General features: G+C 49.0%; 1 protein-coding gene across 1 annotated transcript in view; it reads left to right on the top strand.

Annotated features, from left to right (window-relative positions):
• SUPT6H (SPT6 homolog, histone chaperone and transcription elongation factor) overlaps positions 1-18,805 on the top strand; it is a 31,487-nt gene extending 12,682 nt beyond the window's left edge. Inside the window, 30 exon segments of the mRNA XM_032615885.1 lie at positions 16-132; positions 484-573; positions 775-867; positions 870-912; positions 1,580-1,735; positions 1,890-1,988; positions 2,453-2,582; positions 2,669-2,819; positions 2,992-3,146; positions 3,347-3,542; positions 3,953-4,092; positions 4,205-4,322; positions 5,232-5,308; positions 5,568-5,703; positions 5,996-6,133; positions 6,212-6,379; positions 7,385-7,512; positions 8,642-8,849; positions 9,371-9,518; positions 9,954-10,096; positions 11,018-11,158; positions 12,705-12,900; positions 13,301-13,539; positions 14,095-14,208; positions 14,381-14,505; positions 16,232-16,344; positions 16,752-16,829; positions 16,926-17,092; positions 17,565-17,752; positions 18,013-18,805. Of these exon segments, the coding sequence (XP_032471776.1) occupies positions 16-132; positions 484-573; positions 775-867; positions 870-912; positions 1,580-1,735; positions 1,890-1,988; positions 2,453-2,582; positions 2,669-2,819; positions 2,992-3,146; positions 3,347-3,542; positions 3,953-4,092; positions 4,205-4,322; positions 5,232-5,308; positions 5,568-5,703; positions 5,996-6,133; positions 6,212-6,379; positions 7,385-7,512; positions 8,642-8,849; positions 9,371-9,518; positions 9,954-10,096; positions 11,018-11,158; positions 12,705-12,900; positions 13,301-13,539; positions 14,095-14,208; positions 14,381-14,505; positions 16,232-16,344; positions 16,752-16,829; positions 16,926-17,092; positions 17,565-17,752; positions 18,013-18,199 (4,182 nt within the window). The 3' untranslated portion in view covers positions 18,200-18,805.
• Positions 18,806-19,592: the final 787 nt, after the last annotated feature.

Raw genomic sequence — 19,592 nt, 5'->3', positions numbered from 1 at the left:
TTCTTCTGACTGTAGGAAAGCTGTGATTACCTAGACCGAGGGCAGCCAACCAGCAGCTTCAGTCGAAAAGGACCTAGCACAATTCAGAAGATTAAAGAGGCCCTGGGCTTCATGAGAAATCAGCATTTTGAGGTAGCACCTCAAGCTCTAGTGGCCCACTGGTTAGAATTTCAACTGGGGGTGATGGAAAAGGTGGCTACCTCAGTCAGGTGGGGAGCCCCCTTCTGTCCGCAGCAGTGGTCCCTTGACTCAAGAAGCGTGAGGACCACAGACTCCAGTGATCCAGAGAACAGTGCTACCCCATTTGCAGCATTATCTTCTCCTGTTGGGGGTGGGTGAGGGAGAGCATGTGTCCTGGACGGGCCTGTGAGGGAGGCCAAGCTTCCTACTGTTGAATTTCCTGGAGCTGTTTATTCCTCTAACAAAGGGGGTCCTTGCAGATCTTTCCTCTCTGGCTGACTTGCCACCTCCTTGCCCCTCTAGGTGCCTTTCATTGCTTTCTACCGGAAGGAGTACGTGGAGCCCGAGTTGCATATCAATGACCTGTGGAGGGTGTGGCAGTGGGATGAAAAGGTAATATAGGGATCCATGCCCCTCAAGGGGTTGAGGGCTGGACTGGGTACTACCACTACTGGCACCCAAGTTCTCCTGTACGTATCAGGTGGCAGCCCAGACCCTGTCAGGCTTCCCCCAGGGTCTCCTGGTAAGGAACAGCATGGTCTTGGGTGTCCAAGGCTGAATACCATCCCTTACTCCTGCTTTGTCTTGTCCTAGTGGACCCAGCTGAGGATCCGTAAGGAGAACCTAACACGGCTGTTTGAGAAGATGCAGGCTTATCAGTACGAGCAAATCTCTGCTGACCCTGACACAAGCCCCTTGCTGATGGCATCCGGGCTCTGGACACCACGACATGGAGAGTAGCATATGCAGGGTTTATTCCATTACAGGGAGCCCTCACACCAAAGGCAGGCCCCCGCCCCTTCCACCCCCACCCCAGAGCAGCATAACCTTGCAAAATTCTCAGCACGGGACCCGTTCCTTAGAATCCCAACTTATCAACACGTCAAAAGTGATCTTTCTGACAGGGAAATTCCTGTTACTTATCCATCTTGGTATAAAAGGTTAAGAGGATCAGATAGTCATGTTTGCTTATTTATATGTTCCCCGTGGGAAAAGCTACATGGGAAACCAAACTACAACCAGAAAGTAGCTTGGTGAGCCTGGAATCAGAGAGGGGTGTGGGAGGGGAGCAGATGATTTTAGTGGCCAGCGGCATGAACCTGGGAAAGAAGGACAAGGACTGTCTCAAGGACTCTGAACCGGAGACATGCTGCCTCATCTGCCTCTCCCTTTTTGTTGCCATTTCTAACAACCACCAGCCACCACTTATTTGACATATTCCTCCTTTAAGATACCTTGATTGCAGTTAAGTCATGGTCTGGGGCCAATGCATGTCTTTAATAATTGGAGAATATAGGTACTCATCCTAGTTGGGATCTTGCCTCATGGGAATTGGACCTCTTGTAGCAAAACTGGGGTATACCCTTCCTCTGTGACAATTGAGGTCTTATGTCCCTTCCCTCCAGGCTCAAGGATGTACAATCAATGGATGAACTGAAAGATGTCTACAATCATTTCCTGCTTTATTATGGTCGTGACATCCCCAAGATGCAGAATGCCGCCAAGGCCAGCCGCAAGAAGCTAAAGCGTGTAAGGGAAGAGGGAGATGAGGAAGGTGAGTGTGGAAAAGAAACCTAGAGGCTTGGTGGCCATGGCCTTTCCAAGGATCCCCTTGGCCGATTACACTTCGGGGCTTCTCTACATGTGTCAGATCCTTGGGAGTGATTGGAAACCGGAAACCAGAGGACTAACTCATGTTTTCTTCCTAGGTGATGGTGAGGAGGCAGAAGATGAGGAGCAGAGAGGGCCAGAGCTCAAGCAGGCTTCCCGCCGAGATATGTACACCATCTGCCAGAGCGCTGGGCTAGGTAAAAACGAGCTGTATACATTCCCCAGTGGTCACTGGTAGGTAGGAAGAGGACCTAAAGGACCTCTGAGTGAGTCACCAGTCCACTTCTAACACTTGCTACCATGACCCACACCCACGCCACAGGAATGGTCCAGCCTCTCCCATAATTTCTGAAGGAGTGGGAAACACACGATCAGAGAGAGGGAGTTCATCCTATCTTTGAGAAGTTCTTTTACTAAACGTTAACTTCCACCTTAGTTCTGACCCCAGTAGTCACATAGAAAATTTCTACTTTTTCTGCTTTGTGACAGCCTGTTAGGTCTTTAAAGTCAGCGTTGTCACTGTTCACTGTAAAACATCCTGCTCCTGCTCATTTGTGATCCCTTTAAAGTCTAACGCCCAGAATTGCTGCTCTAGACTGAAAGCCAAGAGGTTACTGGGCCCAGCTGTTGGCTCACCTTTCACCCTCCTGGTTTGCTTTAGATGGCTTGGCAAAAAAGTTTGGGCTTACTCCTGAGCAATTTGGGGAAAACCTCCGGGACAGTTACCAGAGGCACGAGACAGAGCAGTTTCCTGCAGAGCCCTTGGAGCTGGCCAAGGATTATGTTTGCAGGTAGGCGTTGCAGTAGGTGGCTGGCAGGAGGAGGGACCTGAGGGCAAAGATGTCGTCATCCTGCAGCTCCTCCATTTTCCCTACAGCCAGTTCCCTACACCAGAAGCTGTGCTGGAAGGTGCCCGCTACATGGTAGCCCTGCAGATTGCCCGAGAGCCCCTTGTCCGGCAGGTGCTGAGGCAAACTTTCCAGGAGAGAGCCAAGCTCAATATAACCCCCACCAAGAAAGGCAGAAAGGTAAGCCAGTTGAGGGGCTTTGATCTAGCATGTGGTCCAGCTCTGTTTGATTGAACTGAGTTTCTTGCCTTCACACTTAGCTGAGCTGTCTGCCTGAGAGCAGAGAGTCGGTCTTTTTTCCAAGGGTCAAGCCCAGTCTGTCTGTTGACTGATGATTCCCTCTTGTGTACAGGATGTGGATGAAGCCCACTACGCTTACTCCTTCAAGTACTTAAAGAACAAGCCTGTTAAGGAACTGAGAGATGACCAGTTCCTCAAGATATGCCTGGCTGAAGATGAAGGGCTGCTCACCATTGACATCAGCATAGACATGAAGGGGGTGGAAGGGTAAGCAAAGCTCTGGGCTGGGGGCTCTTTGGGAAGGGCTTGGTCAGTAGTCTGTTGGAAGGAGGGGTCCCTCAGGAATGTGAACCACACTTTCAGAACTGAGCAAATCACCGTCCCTGGCTCAGTCACTCCCAGTGTTCAAGGGCATTTGGCCATCACCTTTTCTCTGTCCCTGACACCACAGTGTTGTCTCTCCTCAGCTATGGCAATGACCAGACGTATTTTGAAGAAATCAAACAATTTTACTACCGAGATGAGTTCAGCCACCAGGTGCAGGAGTGGAATCGGCAGCGCACCATGGCCATCGAGCGAGCTTTGCAGCAGTTCCTGTACGTGCAGATGGCCAAAGAGCTCAAGAACAAGCTGCTGGCCGAAGCCAAAGAATATGTCATAAAGGTAAGGACAGGAGCTAGTGATCTTCAGTCACATGATTTCCCCAAGCTAGAGCTGAGAGTGAAGGCACCCCTTAATAGCTGTCCTATAGCTAATGGGGAAACACTGGGGGCAGGCTTAGTGTAACCTGAGAGGGAGTGCAAACAAGGTCACGGGTCACTCCAAGACCTCCCCACTTGAAGAGCCTCTTCCCTCCCTCCCCCACTGCATACACATACTCTTTGTTTATACGTCTGGCCTCTGTGTACTCTCCTATTTCTAAAAGCAAAGTGCGCCTTCAGGTTGTAAGTGTGCTGAGGGCTAGGAATGTGCATGCATATAAATAGGACCTTTGCAAATGTGTGCCTGCATCTGTTTCCTTAACCTACTTGGCGGGCCTGCTGGACGTAGTGACTGGTGTGCCTCCTCCGCAGGCCTGTAGTCGGAAGCTCTACAACTGGTTGAGGGTGGCACCCTACCGGCCGGATCAACAGGTAGAGGAAGATGATGACTTTATGGATGAGAACCAAGGGAAGGGCATCCGAGTCCTAGGCATTGCTTTCTCCTCTGCCAGGTAACTTCCTGTCTGGCATCACCCCTTATCTGTCTCCCTAGTCTCGTTCTTCTCTTACTCATATCCTCATATTGCTGATTATCACACAGTTCTTTTTCTGTTGGGCTGGCAGAGATCACCCTGTGTTCTGCGCCTTGGTCAACGGTGAAGGAGAAGTGACAGACTTCCTCCGGCTGCCTCATTTTACCAAACGGCGAACTGCATGGAGAGAGGAAGAACGGGAGAAGAAGGCAAGTGACTAGGACAGGTTACCAAGTGTACATCTTGAGCACATCTGATACTTCAGTGGGGATAAGAGTTTATGGTCTATGTATATGTATAACTGATTCACTTTGTTATAAAGCAGAAACTAACACACCATTGTAAAGCAAATATATCCCAATAAATATGTTAAAAAAAAAAAGAGTTTATGGCCTAAGCAACATCCTGTGCAAGACCCTGATTATCTCTGACTTGGTCCCTGACCTCTTAAGTCCTGGGATAAGTCTCACTTCCGTAGGCAGTAGATGGCACTCAAGTTCTAGTGCAGAATTTCCTTCTGGCTTGAAGCCGGTTCCTAGGCCTTATGTGCTTCTGGGAGCTGCCATAACTGCCTCTGTTTTTACCAGCATCTGGGTCAGCTTGTTCCAGGAGCTGAAAGCCAGTGTGGCATTAAGCCAATCTTTTCTCTGCTTTAGCATTTGTGTTTCTACCAGGGAAAGAGAAATTTGAATTCATCTCGTGTATATGCTTCTGATTTTTTTTAGCATAAAGGTATCTTTCAATTTTATTGACAGAGCTCCATTCTAAAAAATAATTTTCAACAAACAGCTCTTTAAAAAAAGAAAGAAAAATCTTAAAGTGGAGATTAGAATAGTCTTGACTGCCAGACAGTGGTTTATGTTAAAAAAAGACTTAGGTATGTTTAGTTAACCACAACTCAAGTATAAGCCAGAAGTGTAATAATCTTAGGAAATATTAACAGAAGTACAATATTCAAACTAGGGGTCCTAGTCCCCTCGTTTTGTCTTCCAGTTTGACAACGTGTGATGCATCATTGTTCTGTGGTCTTGTAAGGTCTCAAGCTACTTAGGGAGAGAGAAGTGCTTGAAATCTCCCTATCCTCAAAGTCCTTCAGCTCCAATTTTCTTTCACTCCAGGCTCAAGACATTGAAACTCTAAAGAAATTCCTCCTGAACAAAAAGCCTCATGTGGTGACAGTTGCAGGAGAGAACAGGTAGGGGTACCAGGGGATTGGGCCAGGCCTGGCTTAAAGTCACTCATCCTTTATTGTTGAATCTGCTCTGTCCCTGTTACAGAGTAGGCATGCGCCTGTGTAGAGCCTTGGTAATATCCCCATCCCCAGGGGATATCCCTGGGGATATTGTACCTCTTTGTCTTCAAAGCTCTCTCCTCCCCCACTCCCAGCCATGAGATTGTTCATCCCTGAGAAACTGTCCAGAAATATCCCTGACCAGCACCCCTCATTCCTCCAGGGATGCCCAGATGTTGATTGAGGATGTGAAGCGCATTGTGCATGAGCTGGACCAAGGTCAACAGCTGTCCTCTATTGGGGTGGAGCTGATTGACAATGAATTGGCCATTCTCTATATGAACAGCAAGAAATCAGAGGTAATGCTGGAGCCCCACCCTTAGGCCCTGCACAGGCAAGAGCTATCAATCCCAGGGAGTTGGGGAAACAAAGATTATGGGGGCACAGGACTGCACCTGTTCACTTACCTATGCAGAGGATCTCCATTGTGCCAGTCATGGTTCAGATGGAGAGCCCCAGAGATTAAATTGGTCCCAGGAAAAATGGTCCCAGAGAAGAGAAATTGACTTAAAAAGCCAGGCGGTTTGGATTTCCTCTTGCTGTTAGAGCTGAGGAGACTTTATGGCCCTGCTGACCCTCGTTTGACTCTAGGCAGAGTTCCGGGATTACCCTCCTGTGCTGAGACAGGCAGTCTCCCTGGCCCGGCGTATCCAGGACCCTCTGATTGAATTTGCCCAGGTTTGCAGCTCTGATGAAGACATTCTGTGCCTCAAGTTTCACCCCTTGCAGGTGAGTAGGATTTGACAGATAGGCCCAAGTGGACAGAGTGGCACAATAACCTTATCCCTGCCTGCTGTGTGTCGACAGGAGCATGTGGTGAAAGAAGAGCTGCTCAATGCCTTGTACTGTGAATTTATCAACCGAGTCAATGAGGTTGGAGTTGATGTCAACCGTGCCATTGCCCACCCCTACAGCCAGGCCTTAATTCAGTATGTCTGTGGCCTGGGACCTCGAAAAGGGACCCATCTCCTAAAGGTAGGATTGGGTTGAATCAGAAAAAAAGAAAAGTTCTATTTCATTGAACCTTTACTTTGCCAATATGCTTTGACAGGCAGACCAAGGTCAGAGAGGTAAAGGCACTTTACCTCTTGCCTAGAGTCATGAAGCTAGAGAGGGTCAAGAGTCAGACTTCAGACCAGGTGGCCACAGTCATGGTCTTCACTACTGTACAGTGGTGGCTCATGGAAAAGATAACCTGAGCCATGATTTAAAAGAAATGGAGGAAAGCGAGAGTGTACTAGACACAGACCTCAGGATAGTGGGGGTTTTTGTTTTTTTGTTTTTATATATATATATATATATATATATATATGTATGTATTATTTATTTATTTTTGGCTGCATTGGGTCTTTGTTGCTTCATGCAGGCTTTCTTTAGTTGTGGCGAGCAGGAGCTACTCTTCCTTGTGGTGCGTGGGCTTCTCATTGCAGTGGCTTCTCTTGTTCCAGAGCTCGGGCTCTAGGCGCACGGGCTCAGTAGTTGTGGCACGCGGGCTCTAGAGCGCAGGCTCAATAGTTGTGGCGCATGGGCTTTGTCGCTCCGTGGCATATGGGATCTTCCCAAACCAGGGCTCGAACCCGTGTCCCCTGCATTGGCAGGCAAATTCTTAACCACGGTGCCACCAGGGAAGCCCAGGATAGTGGGGGTTTTTTCCCTAGTGGAAAAAAAGGATTTCAATACAGAGGAGGGTATGTAGTGATCTTCAAGAGTATTTGTAATTTTTTTTTTCTTAATATGGGGTGGCTACTTGACTGTATCATTAACTTTGAAGCAGTACGTTGGGTATGTATTATCTTTGCTTGGCATAGTGTAGTCTTTTAACATAATTTTTTTAGTAGCAGTTAGTATGGTGTAGTGCTCAGTTAGATATCGGGGTGTGACGGCAAAATTCCCATCATGGAGGGTTTCCCAGAGACCTGAAAGCAGGCTGGGAGGTGGGGCCTGCCTACTGCTCCAGCTTACTCCAGTCTGCTCTTCTAGATCCTGAAACAGAACAACACCAGGCTCGAGAGCCGGACCCAGCTGGTCACCATGTGCCACATGGGTCCCAAAGTCTTCATGAATTGCGCTGGCTTCCTCAAGATCGACACGGCCTCCCTGGGGGACAGGTGATGCCCTCTGCCTGGGTGGGCCAAGAGGAATTCTCTTGGGCTTTGCTTTGGGGATTCAGGGATTAGGGCTGTCAAAGGGCCACAAGCTGTTTAAATTAGGAAATGTTTTAAAGCAAAGGTGAGGAACCTTTATTTAGTCGAGCCTCTGACCTATGGAAAAGATCAGTTCAATTATGTGAAGCTTTTTTGTGAGAGAAACATAAAAAGAACCAACTTAGTGTATAAATTAAGGACAGAAAACATAAGACTTGGTTCAGTAAACACATACTTGTTCTGTTGTTAATGGTTTGTTGTGGCTAGATAAGGGTGGGAATAGAAGGGGCAGTGGAGAAGCAGTGTGGGGGTCTGAGGTATAAGGAAGGGGGAGAGAGATTTGGTATGTTTTGAGATGATGTTATTGAGAGAAAGTTCTATTCACTTGGACTTTGGACTTCACTATTGACCTCTTCCTCTCCAGAAGTTATCAACTCAGTCTTTGGAGGATCTTTTCCACGGGCACATAGCTCCTCATTCAGTAATGGAAATCAGTGGGGAAATAGGCTTCAAGTTCTAAAACTTCATTTTCCACCCAGCTTTGCTGTAACACTCCACGAATAACATAGGTCCATGTGAGTGCACGGGCAAGACCAGCCTGGGAAGGCTTTATGGGGGAAAGTAGCTGTCAGCAAATTCTCAAAGGTCTTCTTCCCCCTTCTTGTTTTATCTTATTATAAGACTTATATAATATAAGTTCATGATATAAAATTCAACATATAGAAATATTATGCAGAAAGTGGAAGTCCCCCATAATCCCACCCCCCAGAGATAATTACCATAACAAGTTGATGTATACTACAACTTTTCTAAATTTTATTTTTGCTATGCATTTACTAACTACCCATTTACTACAAAAATGGGATCATACGGTTCATAGTGTTTTGCAGTGCATTTTTCACGTATCAATATATTGTGGCCATCTTTCCATGTCAGCACACATAGATCTACCTCATTCTTTTTAATGGCTGTATAGTATTCCATTGTATGGAGGTACCCTAATTTATTTAACCAGTTCCCCATTGGTGGACATCTGGGTTGTTACTAGAAGCTTCTCGTTATATATCCTGCCCCTTTTCTGCCTTTCCTTCAGCACTGACTCATATATTGAAGTCCTTGATGGTTCCCGAGTTCACCCTGAGACCTATGAGTGGGCCAGGAAGATGGCAGTGGATGCTCTGGAATATGATGAGTCAGCCGAGGATGCCAACCCTGCAGGGGCCCTTGAGGAGATCTTGGAAAACCCAGAGCGACTCAAGGACCTGGACTTGGATGCCTTTGCAGAAGAACTGGAGAGGCAGGTGGGTGACAGTGTAGAAGGCCTGGCACAGAAACTATCCCAAGTGGCCTAGTTGAGAGGAGACTTAGGCAGCAAGTCCTCAGAGAATTCCTAATAGTGTTAGTGTAGGAGACCTGATCCTTCTCCCTCCCCGTGCTGTACTGGGTTTCTCAAGGAAGTTTTCAGTCTGCTTATTAAGGAGCCGAGGACGTCTCGGAGACTGCTGTATTCATTGTTGGGGGCACATTGCGAGGGAGCTGGGAGGGGGTGAGTAGCAGGGTTTCCTTCTAGGCCCTCTTTCCTCCTTTCCAGTGGTGCGGTTTTGCATTTGTCTGTTTTATACATTGGGGTTCTGTGAGGCATTTTTATCAGAACAGTGTTCCATGGCTAAGAAAAAGGTTGAAAACCTCCTTTAGTAAATGTTGGGGGGAAAGAAGAGAAACCCTGACAGGAGCCAACTGGCTTACTTCTTTCATTGAAACCCCTGATGGCTCAGTTGGGGAGCAGTTGCAAGGCTCTTCTTGACGGGGGCTTCTTCCCCAGGGCTATGGTGACAAACACATCACTCTGTATGACATCCGAGCAGAGCTGAGCTGTCGGTATAAGGACCTCCGGACAGCCTATCGCTCTCCCAACACAGAGGAAATCTTCAATATGTTAACCAAAGAAACACCAGAGACCTTCTACATTGGTAAATTCTGTGTCTGTTTTTTAGCTGGAGGAGGATATGTAGGGGTGAGGGGATGTGTTTACTGTACACATTCAAACCAAGCAACAGTTCCAGCAGAATGAGGCAGGTTTGTACTGTAGGTGGGAAAGACCAGGGAAACTTTTAAGAAGATTATAGCGCCCTGAGCTGGAAGTCAAAGCTGAGTTCAAGGTCAGATTATGCTTTTAACCTGCTGCTGTGGGGTCTTCATGGGGTCAGTCTTATGGCCTCATTTTCCTGTCATCAAATGAGGGGGAAGATCTCCCTTTTCGAGGATGTGAAGGAAATCAGTGGAGATGCTCTAGGACAGACGTTCTGTCACTAAATGGCTGGTGGGAAGGAGTTACCTCTCCAGTTCTCTTAGCCTGCTTCCTGTTCTCTTCTTCCCTTCCCTCTCCTCCTCTCCCCTTACTCCAGGAAAGCTCATTATCTGCAACGTCACTGGCATCGCCCATAGGCGTCCACAGGGTGAGAGCTATGACCAAGCAATCCGCAATGATGAGACAGGGCTATGGCAGTGCCCCTTCTGTCAACAGGACAATTTCCCTGAACTAAGTGAGGTGCGTGCTGCATTGTTACCATGGTAACTCTGAATTTCCTTTATTGGATGTTCTCAGTGCCCTAGAAAGGAACCAAGAATGGGGATAGTTTAGATGACACTTTACCAAGTGAACACACAAAGAAGGAAGAGGGCTGGAATGCATATAGGCCTAACATGAAGTCCCTCTGTATGCTAGTCAGAAATGATCTATGTGGTTTTTTCTGTTCTCGCTCAACCCTTAATCCTTGTTTCCCATTCTCTGAGGATGTAGCTCAACCAGAGTAGAGACAAGAGGATATATGCATTTCTCACATACAGTGTAGGTAGGCACTGTGTCCCTCTGCTAGTTAGAAGGTATCTGTAAGGCTCCCTTCAATTTTTTCATTGTCCACACACATCTTAATTTTTCCCACATTCTTCTAGACATCATCTGCTTTTCTCATGGTTAGAACTTATAAAAGCCATCCTGAAAGCTTTTTCTGGATCCTCAAATGTTATTTAGGCAGACTGTAAAATAGACAGTTTCTTAACTTTACCCAATAAAAGAAGCTGGTGAGATTTGTCCAGGTTATAAAAGAGCCAAGGTGTGCCTGGTTCACTGAAATGAGTTGTTCTGAGGAGACTGACAGAGATATTTCTTATGCCCACTAGGTCAGAACAGAATGGGAGAGAGGGGCTTCAGTTGTAGCTGGAGGGACATATAAATTAGATTAACATAAAAAATTGGTCTGATGGCCAGTGGTGCCAAGCATGAGTTATGAGTCAAGGGACTTTGGGAATATTCAAATTCTGCGTTGCTGGGTGGCTGAGTCGTTGTGTTCTCACATCATGATGCCAGTGTCAATGGTAGAATGAATTACAGCACTCCTGGCAGCTCTTTTCTGAATGTGTGATCTCCAGAATCTTAATGATCAAGCTCCTCTCCTGATGCCCTCTTTAGGTCTGGAACCACTTTGACAGTGGTTCATGCCCAGGCCAGGCCATCGGTGTCAAAACAAGGCTAGACAATGGTGTCACTGGCTTCATCCCCACCAAATTCCTCAGCGACAAAGTGGTAAAGCGGCCGGAGGAGCGAGTGAAGGTAGGTGAATGACTGGGGTAAGGCCCCTGGTGCAGTTTTCAGCTGCCCAAATCAGGCTGGCTTTGGGCTGTCCCCACCAGGAGTTAGGCTCTGTTCCCAGTGGCTCCTGGTGGGGAGCATTTCAGAAGGATTTATAACCAGTTGAGTGAAGTCAGGGCGAGAACCGTCTGTCTGAATGAGGAGCAGCTTTTGTGCCCTGCCTTTGTGAAATGTCATCAAATTGCCGGCCCTTTGAGAGAGGGCTCTCTCTTCCTGCGTGGGAGGCTGTGGTTTAGTCCAGCGGGCAGGAAGCAGGGCCCAGCATTACGTGCTGGGAAGCAGAAAGGCTAAGCTCCCTTTCTGTTCTAGTATTCTCCTGTCAGAGCTGCCATTTGTTCTGCACACACTAGATACCAGCCCTTGACATTTACATATGTTGACTCAGATCTCACAGCCTGATGGGGAAGGAAATAGTACCTTCTTTTTTCAGAGAAATTTGAGTGCCTTTTCCAGGATCAGCTGGTTTGTTAGTGATACAGCTGGTACCACATCTGCCAAATTCTCTGGTTCTAAGTGTTGTGAACCCCTGAGCCTATGGACTTAGGAAGGCTGGGGAAAGACATTCCGAATACAGGCATACCTGATTTTATTGACCTTTGCAGATACTGTTTGTTTGTTTGTTTTTACAAATTTAAGGTTGGTAGTAACCCTGCATCGAGCAAGTCTATCAGTACCATTTTCCCAACAGCATTTGATCACTTCGTGTCTCTGTGTCACATTTATGTGTGGTAATTCTCACAGTATTTCAGACTTTTTCATTATATTTGTTAGGGTGATTTGTGACCAGTAGTCTTTGATGTTAGTCTTGCAGAAAGATTAGGACTCACTAAAGGCTCAGGTGACGGTTAACGTTTTTAAGCAATAAAGTATTTTTTAACGAAGGTATGTACATTTTTTAAAACATAATAGTGTTGCACCCTTAGTAGACTATAGTGTGAACATAACTTTTATATGTACCGGGAAACTAAAAAATTCTTGTGACTCACTTTATTGTGATATCTGCTTTATTGCGGTGGTCTGGAACTGAGCCTGCAATATCTCCAAGGTATGCCTGTAAATGAAGCTAGGGAGATTTTCAGAAGGAGAGCCATGCAGATGACTGGGTTTTGTCACTCTTTAGACAGAAGGGCTCAAATCGGGGGTAAAGTATAGAAAATAGCTACTACTTTGCTTTCCCTCCAAAAAGGGCAGCCAGACTTGGATCACATCCTAGCAGCAATAATTAGGCAGCTTTATGAGAAAAGGGAATATTACCAGTGACAGAATATGTCCCAGGAGGCTTCAGTTGGTTTTTCTGCCTAGAGTGGGAGGCATCAGTACAGGGCACAGACTATAGTCTGCAGACGAAACTGAACTCTGAACTCCTGCTAATCTGCCACTCAGTAGCTGGCTGGCTTTGGGCAGTCACTCCACCTTTCTGCCTGGACTTTGCTTTTCTCACATGTAAAATAGGGCATCGGGCTAGACCATCTTTGTCCCTTCCAGCTCAAATGTTCTGTGGATCTAGGTGGGAATGACTGTTCACTGCCGCATCATGAAGATTGACATCGAGAAGTTCAGTGCAGACCTGACCTGCCGTACCTCAGACCTCATGGACAGGAACAACGAGTGGAAACTGCCCAAGGACACCTACTATGACTTTGATGCTGAAGCAGCAGACCACAAGCAGGAGGAGGACATGAAACGGAAGCAGCAGCGGACCAGTGAGTGTGCCCATGACCATGCCTGTGCACCCCAAGTCCTGGCAGCTCTCCCTCTGCAGGATGCACTGCTGACTGCTCAGCTTCCCAGTGGGAGTGAGTGCTCAGCTCTGAGGTGCTGAGACCCAGAGGCATCATGAAAGGGAGCCATTGGCAGGGCTGGAAGCTGGGGTCTTCTTGGGTCACATTTTCTTTGCTAATGCACTGTGACTCTTAAAGCTTCATTCTCTCAGCACCCAGGGGCCCAGGTTAACATATCGTTCGTATCAGAGAATCCAGGCCCAGAGAGGGTGAAAGAGTCTCAGAGTTCAGTAGTGGGTCAGAGATTAAGCCATGGCCTGTTCCATTGATGTTGGCTCCCAGTCCCATCACCTGATCTATACTTCTTTCCTGCTCTCTTCAGCATATATCAAGCGAGTGATTGCACACCCGTCCTTCCATAATATAAATTTTAAGCAAGCAGAAAAAATGATGGAGACCATGGACCAGGGTGACGTGATCATCCGACCGAGCAGCAAGGGTGAAAATCACCTGACAGTGACCTGGAAGGTCAGTGACGGCATATACCAGCACGTGGATGTGCGGGAAGAAGGCAAGGAAAATGCCTTCAGCCTGGGAGCCACCCTGTGGATCAACAGTGAGGTGAGAGGCAGCCCCTGCCTGCACTAGCATCCCCACTCCTGCTTCCAGAAACAAACCACTCTCACCTTAGTTACTGGTATGCATTGTATTTTAGCTACACAGAGCAACAAAACAGGAGGTTGGTTATGAAATGAGTAATTTGATATCAGTTTTGTATATTTTGCACTTCTTTCCCTGTTCTCCAGATTTTAAAATAGACTAGAGAACCGCTGGAGGAAGAGGAGAAAATACACATGCAAGCGCTTCGTGCACAACACACACACACCAAATTTCTTTGTCCTGTTTTCAGTGGAGAGAAATTTTATGAAGCCCCCTATTGTTCCCAAGCACTAAGGGAGAACTAAAGTTATGAATTAAAGGATTTTGTGCCTTGTAAGCTAATAAATCTGGGCATGACTCAAACAGATGGATACATTGAGGGGACTTTGCAGCAGAGTGAGGCTGCAGCAGGGCTGGGAAGTTCCTCCCCTCCAGTGGGTTCTCTTCCAAGTGGATTTGATGAAAGGCTGAATCTCAGCTCTGGATATGACAGTCGGGGCCTTTTTCTTCCCACAGGAATTTGAAGACTTGGATGAGATTGTTGCCCGCTATGTTCAGCCTATGGCATCCTTTGCCCGGGACCTTCTGAACCACAAGTATTATCAGGACTGCAGTGGTGGGGACCGTAAGGTGAGCCCAGGGCCCTGCAAGGGATGACACCTCCCAGTCACTTACGGATGTATGGTTTCCCTTCAGTGTAGGGGATGCTCAGCTGGTGAAGGAGGTGTACATCATGTGTGAGCCAGACATTGTGTACCAAGCATGCTGCTATCCCAACCTCTCCCCCTCATTCTACCCCCAGAAATTAGAGGAGCTGCTCATCAAAACTAAGAAGGAGAAGCCCACCTTCATTCCCTATTTCATCTGTGCCTGCAAGGAACTGCCCGGCAAGTTCCTACTGGGATACCAGCCCCGGGGTAAACCCAGGTGAGCACTGGTGCTGAGAAGGTGCTGCCACTGGGGTCCACAGATAGGCTAGCAGGCCCCCAAACAGTACTCTCTCTGGTTCTGCTTGACTGCCTTTCTCCTCTTATCTGTTTAGAGTGGAGGTGGAGGTTGGAGGTGGGGAAAGAGGGTGATGATTTAGAGGCAAAAGGCAGACTGAATAAGAAAGGTTCTTTAATCAACCCTGTGAAAAAGAGTTCCCTTCACCTCTTCTCCCTCCCAGAGAGTGATAGAAATCACCAGACACTCTCTCTACCTGACTGGCAAAGATGGGGGCCAACACACTGGTCACTCCTTCCACTCTCTGCTTCACCCTCACCAGGGCTTTTCAGCACACGGTGGCTCACTGTTGCTGTGGTGAGCCTGTGCTGAACGGGGATAGGTCAGGAAAGCATCTCTTCCAGTCACCAACCTGCTCCGCTCCCTTCTGTGTATGACTGACAGGCTGGCCTTCCTAGGTATTCCTCTATCTGAGTCCCTCCTTTGTTCACCCTGCATCAGACAAAGTCTGATTTCCTTAGGCCTGCTTTCTTTGTGTCCGTTACCCAGACTGATAGCCATACTAGCCTTCTCTACTCCCCCATCCTCCCTTCGGTCCTTGGCCAGAGCCTGTGCCTTTCTGCTCTTAGTCCTGTACTGCTCGCACATGATGCACAGTGTGGGCTCTATTAGGAGGGGCTCAGAGGCCAGAGGACAAGGAGCTCTGGACTCTGGACCCTGCACCATCGTGGGCATTTCTGGAATATTGTGCTTGTTTCTGAGAAGCCTTTTCTGACTCACCAGCATGCTTCCAGAAGATGGCAGCCAGGGCCATGTGGCGGTTGGAAACTATCCCATGAGCAACAGTTGAACAAACAGGGGACTTTAACCAGGAGCAGAGGCAACATGATAGCGTCCCTTGGAAAGGGGTACAAACTCCTTGTGGTGCAGAATGAACAACAGTTGGGTAGAAGATCTAGGAAGCAGGTTTCAGCTTAATATGAGTCAGCACATTGCCATACTTATTAGCGTTGACTGTTGGCTGTTGACAGCTATCCTTTATTGAGCACAATCTGTTTTAAGTGTTGTGATAAGTGCTTTATGTGTTGTCTCATTTATTCCTCATACCCACACTATAGGTTTAAGTGTTGTTATCCTCATTTTACAAATGAGGCCGAGATTCAGGTTTAGTAACTTGGTACAAGCCATATAGGTGATGAGTGGCAGAGACAAAACTGGAACAAGGACTGGGTCTGAACCCAGAGCCCATCCTCTGATCCACTCTCTGCTCTGGCAAAGTGTTAAATAAGGGCAGACCAGCCACCGTCAAGAAGCACTTCCAGATTCCGGCTCGTGGGGAGCTGTGCTTTGCTGCCCTGGGAGGCCCCTCCCAACCCTGACACTGTGATCTCAGTAACCCTCACCTGCAGTGTGCTGCCGACATACTGCAGCACAGGACGGTGGCCCAGCCCCCAGCAAGGCTTCTTCTGGCAGCCTGAACATAGCACACCAGGGGCTGCTGACTCCTGGCGTTGCCTGGACTCTGCTGTGCCCTTCTCACCTCACCCAGAGTGCAGCCTCCTTTTACAGGGTCAGGGACTGGCTCTTTTATCTCTCCTTTCCCCCAGCACCCAGTGTGGCTACTTCACATGGTGGAAATCTGCTCTGGCCGCTCTCTTACAGCTGGCCACAAGTGGTATCTGATGCACGTTTCCTCCCAAAATCCCAGGATAGAATATGTAACAGTGACTCCAGAAGGATTCCGGTACCGGGGCCAAATCTTCCCGACTGTGAATGGCCTTTTCAGATGGTTTAAGGATCATTATCAGGATCCTGTACCAGGTGAGTTCTACTCTCTCTGACTTGTGGAGTGTGGTTGAGGGACGTCTAAGTGCTGAGTCAAGCAAGTGCTGAGTCAGCCCTTCTACAGGAAGGGCTGAGGCCTAGGCTGTCATTGTAGTTCTCTTAATTCCTATTCCATCTTCCACTTTGCCTGTACAGCTTCCCTATTTTTTTTTTAATTTATGTATTTATTTGGCCACACCACGTGGCTTGTGGGATATTAGTTCCCCGACCAGGGGTTGAACCCATGCCCTCAGCAGTGAGAGTGCAGAGTCCTAACCACTGGACTGCCAGGGAATCCCCCCAGCTTCCCTTCTTTCCACCCACCTCAGTACCTCTCCCAGCCCCCCAGTTGTAAAACCAGAAGTAGGTTTCTGGTGAGACATAATTTGGGCCATTTCTTGCAGGCATCACCCCCAGTAGCAGCAGCAGGACCCGGACACCTGCCTCTATCAATGCTACCCCAGCCAATATCAACCTTGCAGGTAAGGAGCTCGTGCCGGGGACTGGGGGTAAGAGGGATGGAGCTAGAAGGACTGTCACCTCTAACATGCCCATCTCCCACCTCTGTGTGCTTACAGATCTGACACGGGCTGTGAACGCCCTGCCCCAGAACATGACCTCACAGGTGTTCAGTGCCATTGCTGCCGTGACAGGCCAAGGCCAGAACCCTAATGCCACCCCAGCGCAGTGGGCCTCCAGCCAGTATGGCTATGGCGGCAGTGGAGGGGGCAGCAGCGCTTACCACGTACGTGGCTTGGGGAGGAGGCTCCCTGCAGAGGGTGGGGAAGGGTGAAAGGGAACGGTCATCCTTTACCAGCCTGTGTCCATAGACTGGCCTCTGCAGTGCCCACCACGAGGGCCTTCCTAAGGAGAGGGTGCTACCACAGCATTAGGAACTGTCTCCAGCAGATGTTCCTTTTTCTCAGGCCCATTTAAGGGGAACGGGAATGAGAGAAGTTCTGACCTTTCCACAGAGTCTTTTGGGATCTTTAGAATCCTCAAGCCTCTAGCAACCTCAAGTGGTCAAGGGTGCACTGTGGTGTCGTGCCAGGTCCCATCGGGTTGGCCTGCCTCTGCTGCTCAGAACCACACACTGCTCAGGAGAGGGTCAGCTGGAAGGCTCTGGATGGAGCCCAGATTTTCAGCTTGCCAGAAATTCACAGAAAAACCAAATAAGCACAAAACCCGTCCCGATTCAACTGTTCACCCTTCTCCAGGTGTTCCCGACGCCAGCCCAGCAGCCGGTGGCCACGCCACTAATGACCCCCAGCTACTCCTACACAACCCCAAGCCAGCCCATCACCACACCACAGTACCACCAGCTACAGGCCAGCACCACCCCTCAGTCTGCCCAGCCCCAGCCCCAGCCCTCCTCCAGCTCCCGGCAACGGCAGCAGCAGCCAAAGTAAGTATACAGATGGTGGCACAGAACAGGTTATTAGTAGAGGGAGGTGCTCTGGATCTTCTGACAGCCACGGCCCAGGTGATGTCCCCAGCAGGACTACTTTCTGGGAGAAGAGGGAAGAACACAGTCTGGCAGCAGGCCATGGCTGCTGTCCATAGAGGCGAGGTCCATTTCTGCAAGAATGGATGCTCACCAGTGATTGCTGGGAAGGCTTTCTTCTAGGGAGTCCCAGACTCAAAGGCCCTTGTTCTCCCTCCCAGGTCCAACAGCCATGCAGCCATCGACTGGGGGAAGATGGCGGAACAGTGGCTGCAGGAGAAGGAGGCAGAACGGCGGAAACAGAAGCAGCGGCTGACACCTCGGCCCTCCCCCAGCCCTATGATCGAAAGCACCCCCATGTCTATTGCTGGCGACGCCACCCCACTCCTGGACGAGATGGATCGGTAGGGGGCCTGCTCCTAGGACTCTGGTTACCTCTGAGGCTGGGAGAGGCCTGGCTGCCCATTGCCTCACTCCTTGCCCCTCCTTTTCTGTCCATAAAGTGGAGTGAATTGACGTTCTCTTTGGTGGTCAGCCTGGATGGGTGACAGTCTGGATGGCCTTGCGCACTTGAGCTCAGTGTACGCTAGGCAACAATACTCCCACTCCAGGTCCTCACTGACCACCTGTCCTGGGACCAGGCTGGGAAGGGAGTGTGGCAGGGAGGAAGAAGAGGAAGAAGAAAATGAGAGTGGAACAGTTTTGTATTCTACTCCCTACAAGCCATTTTGAGCTTCTGCTCTCACCTGACTCTGGGCTGTGACGGAGCACCAGCTCAGCACGTGAGTCTCCCCCAGCTCTCGTGGGGAGATGAATGCTATTTATTCAGTTTGGGACAGGAGAGAGGAGGGAAGGTATTTCTGACCGATACCAACAGCTTGGGTGGCTATCAAAGCAGGATCACAAGGGACGTAGGGGAGCAGTGCTAACCTGCCCAGCCCCGCCTGGCTGCCCCTACCCCCTGCTGCCACGCTTCCTGCCCGTCATTTGAATAAACAGTGTTTCTACAGAGCACTTGGCAAAGCCTCTCTCCAAGTCTCCAGCTCTTGAGGGGGAGCTTTCAAAGCAGTGTTTGGAGCTCTGAGGGCTCCCTTGACTCCCTCTTCCAGGTCATCAGAGAGGCAGGGACTTAGAGAGGAGCAGGTGGCTTCTGTACCATGTTGCCTAGGGTCACATCCCTGCTCCACTTCCCAGCCCTGTGACCTTGAGCGAGTTCCTGTTGTCTCTAAGCCAGCTTTCTTATCTGTAAAATGGAGATGATGATACCTAGCTCAGCAGGGCAGCTGTGAGGACTAAGAAAGAATGTGTGAAGTGCTAAGTCCAGTGCCTGGGACCTCATCAGGCCTCAGGAAATGTTAGCAGCTGCTGTTACACTCACACACAGCCACCCTATCCACTGTGCCTTCTAGTCTTCTCTGGCACATGGGAGAAAGGCCACAAGTCAATCTGGGTGTCTCCACTTGAACCCTGCACCTCTCTCTCCCCTTTTTGCCGGCTGGGCCTTGGTCTCTGACAGTACCTCCACATGAGTCAAGTGTATCTCCCCCAGGATGGGCCCCCCACTCACCTGGTCCCACACACACATAGCCCTGATGAAGAGAGCTGACTAGTCGCTTCCCCCAGCCCCATTGCCTCTTGTTCTGGACTGATCTCCCTGTGTTTCTTCACTAGGGCTTCACCTCAGAGCTTTGCCTGTCAGCTCTGGGAAAGCAAAGCTTTCCCCCTTCCTTTCCTCTGCTTGGGGCTCAGCAGAGAAGTCAGAAAAGGCCACTGCTGCCTAAACTTGGAGAGCTTCCCGCCT

The sequence above is a fragment of the Phocoena sinus genome, chromosome 20 (genome assembly GCF_008692025.1).
Source record: "Phocoena sinus isolate mPhoSin1 chromosome 20, mPhoSin1.pri, whole genome shotgun sequence".
Lineage (NCBI taxonomy): Eukaryota > Metazoa > Chordata > Mammalia > Artiodactyla > Phocoenidae > Phocoena > Phocoena sinus.
Note: the sequence above shows the minus strand (reverse complement) of the source record. Positions and strands in the feature narration are given on the sequence as shown.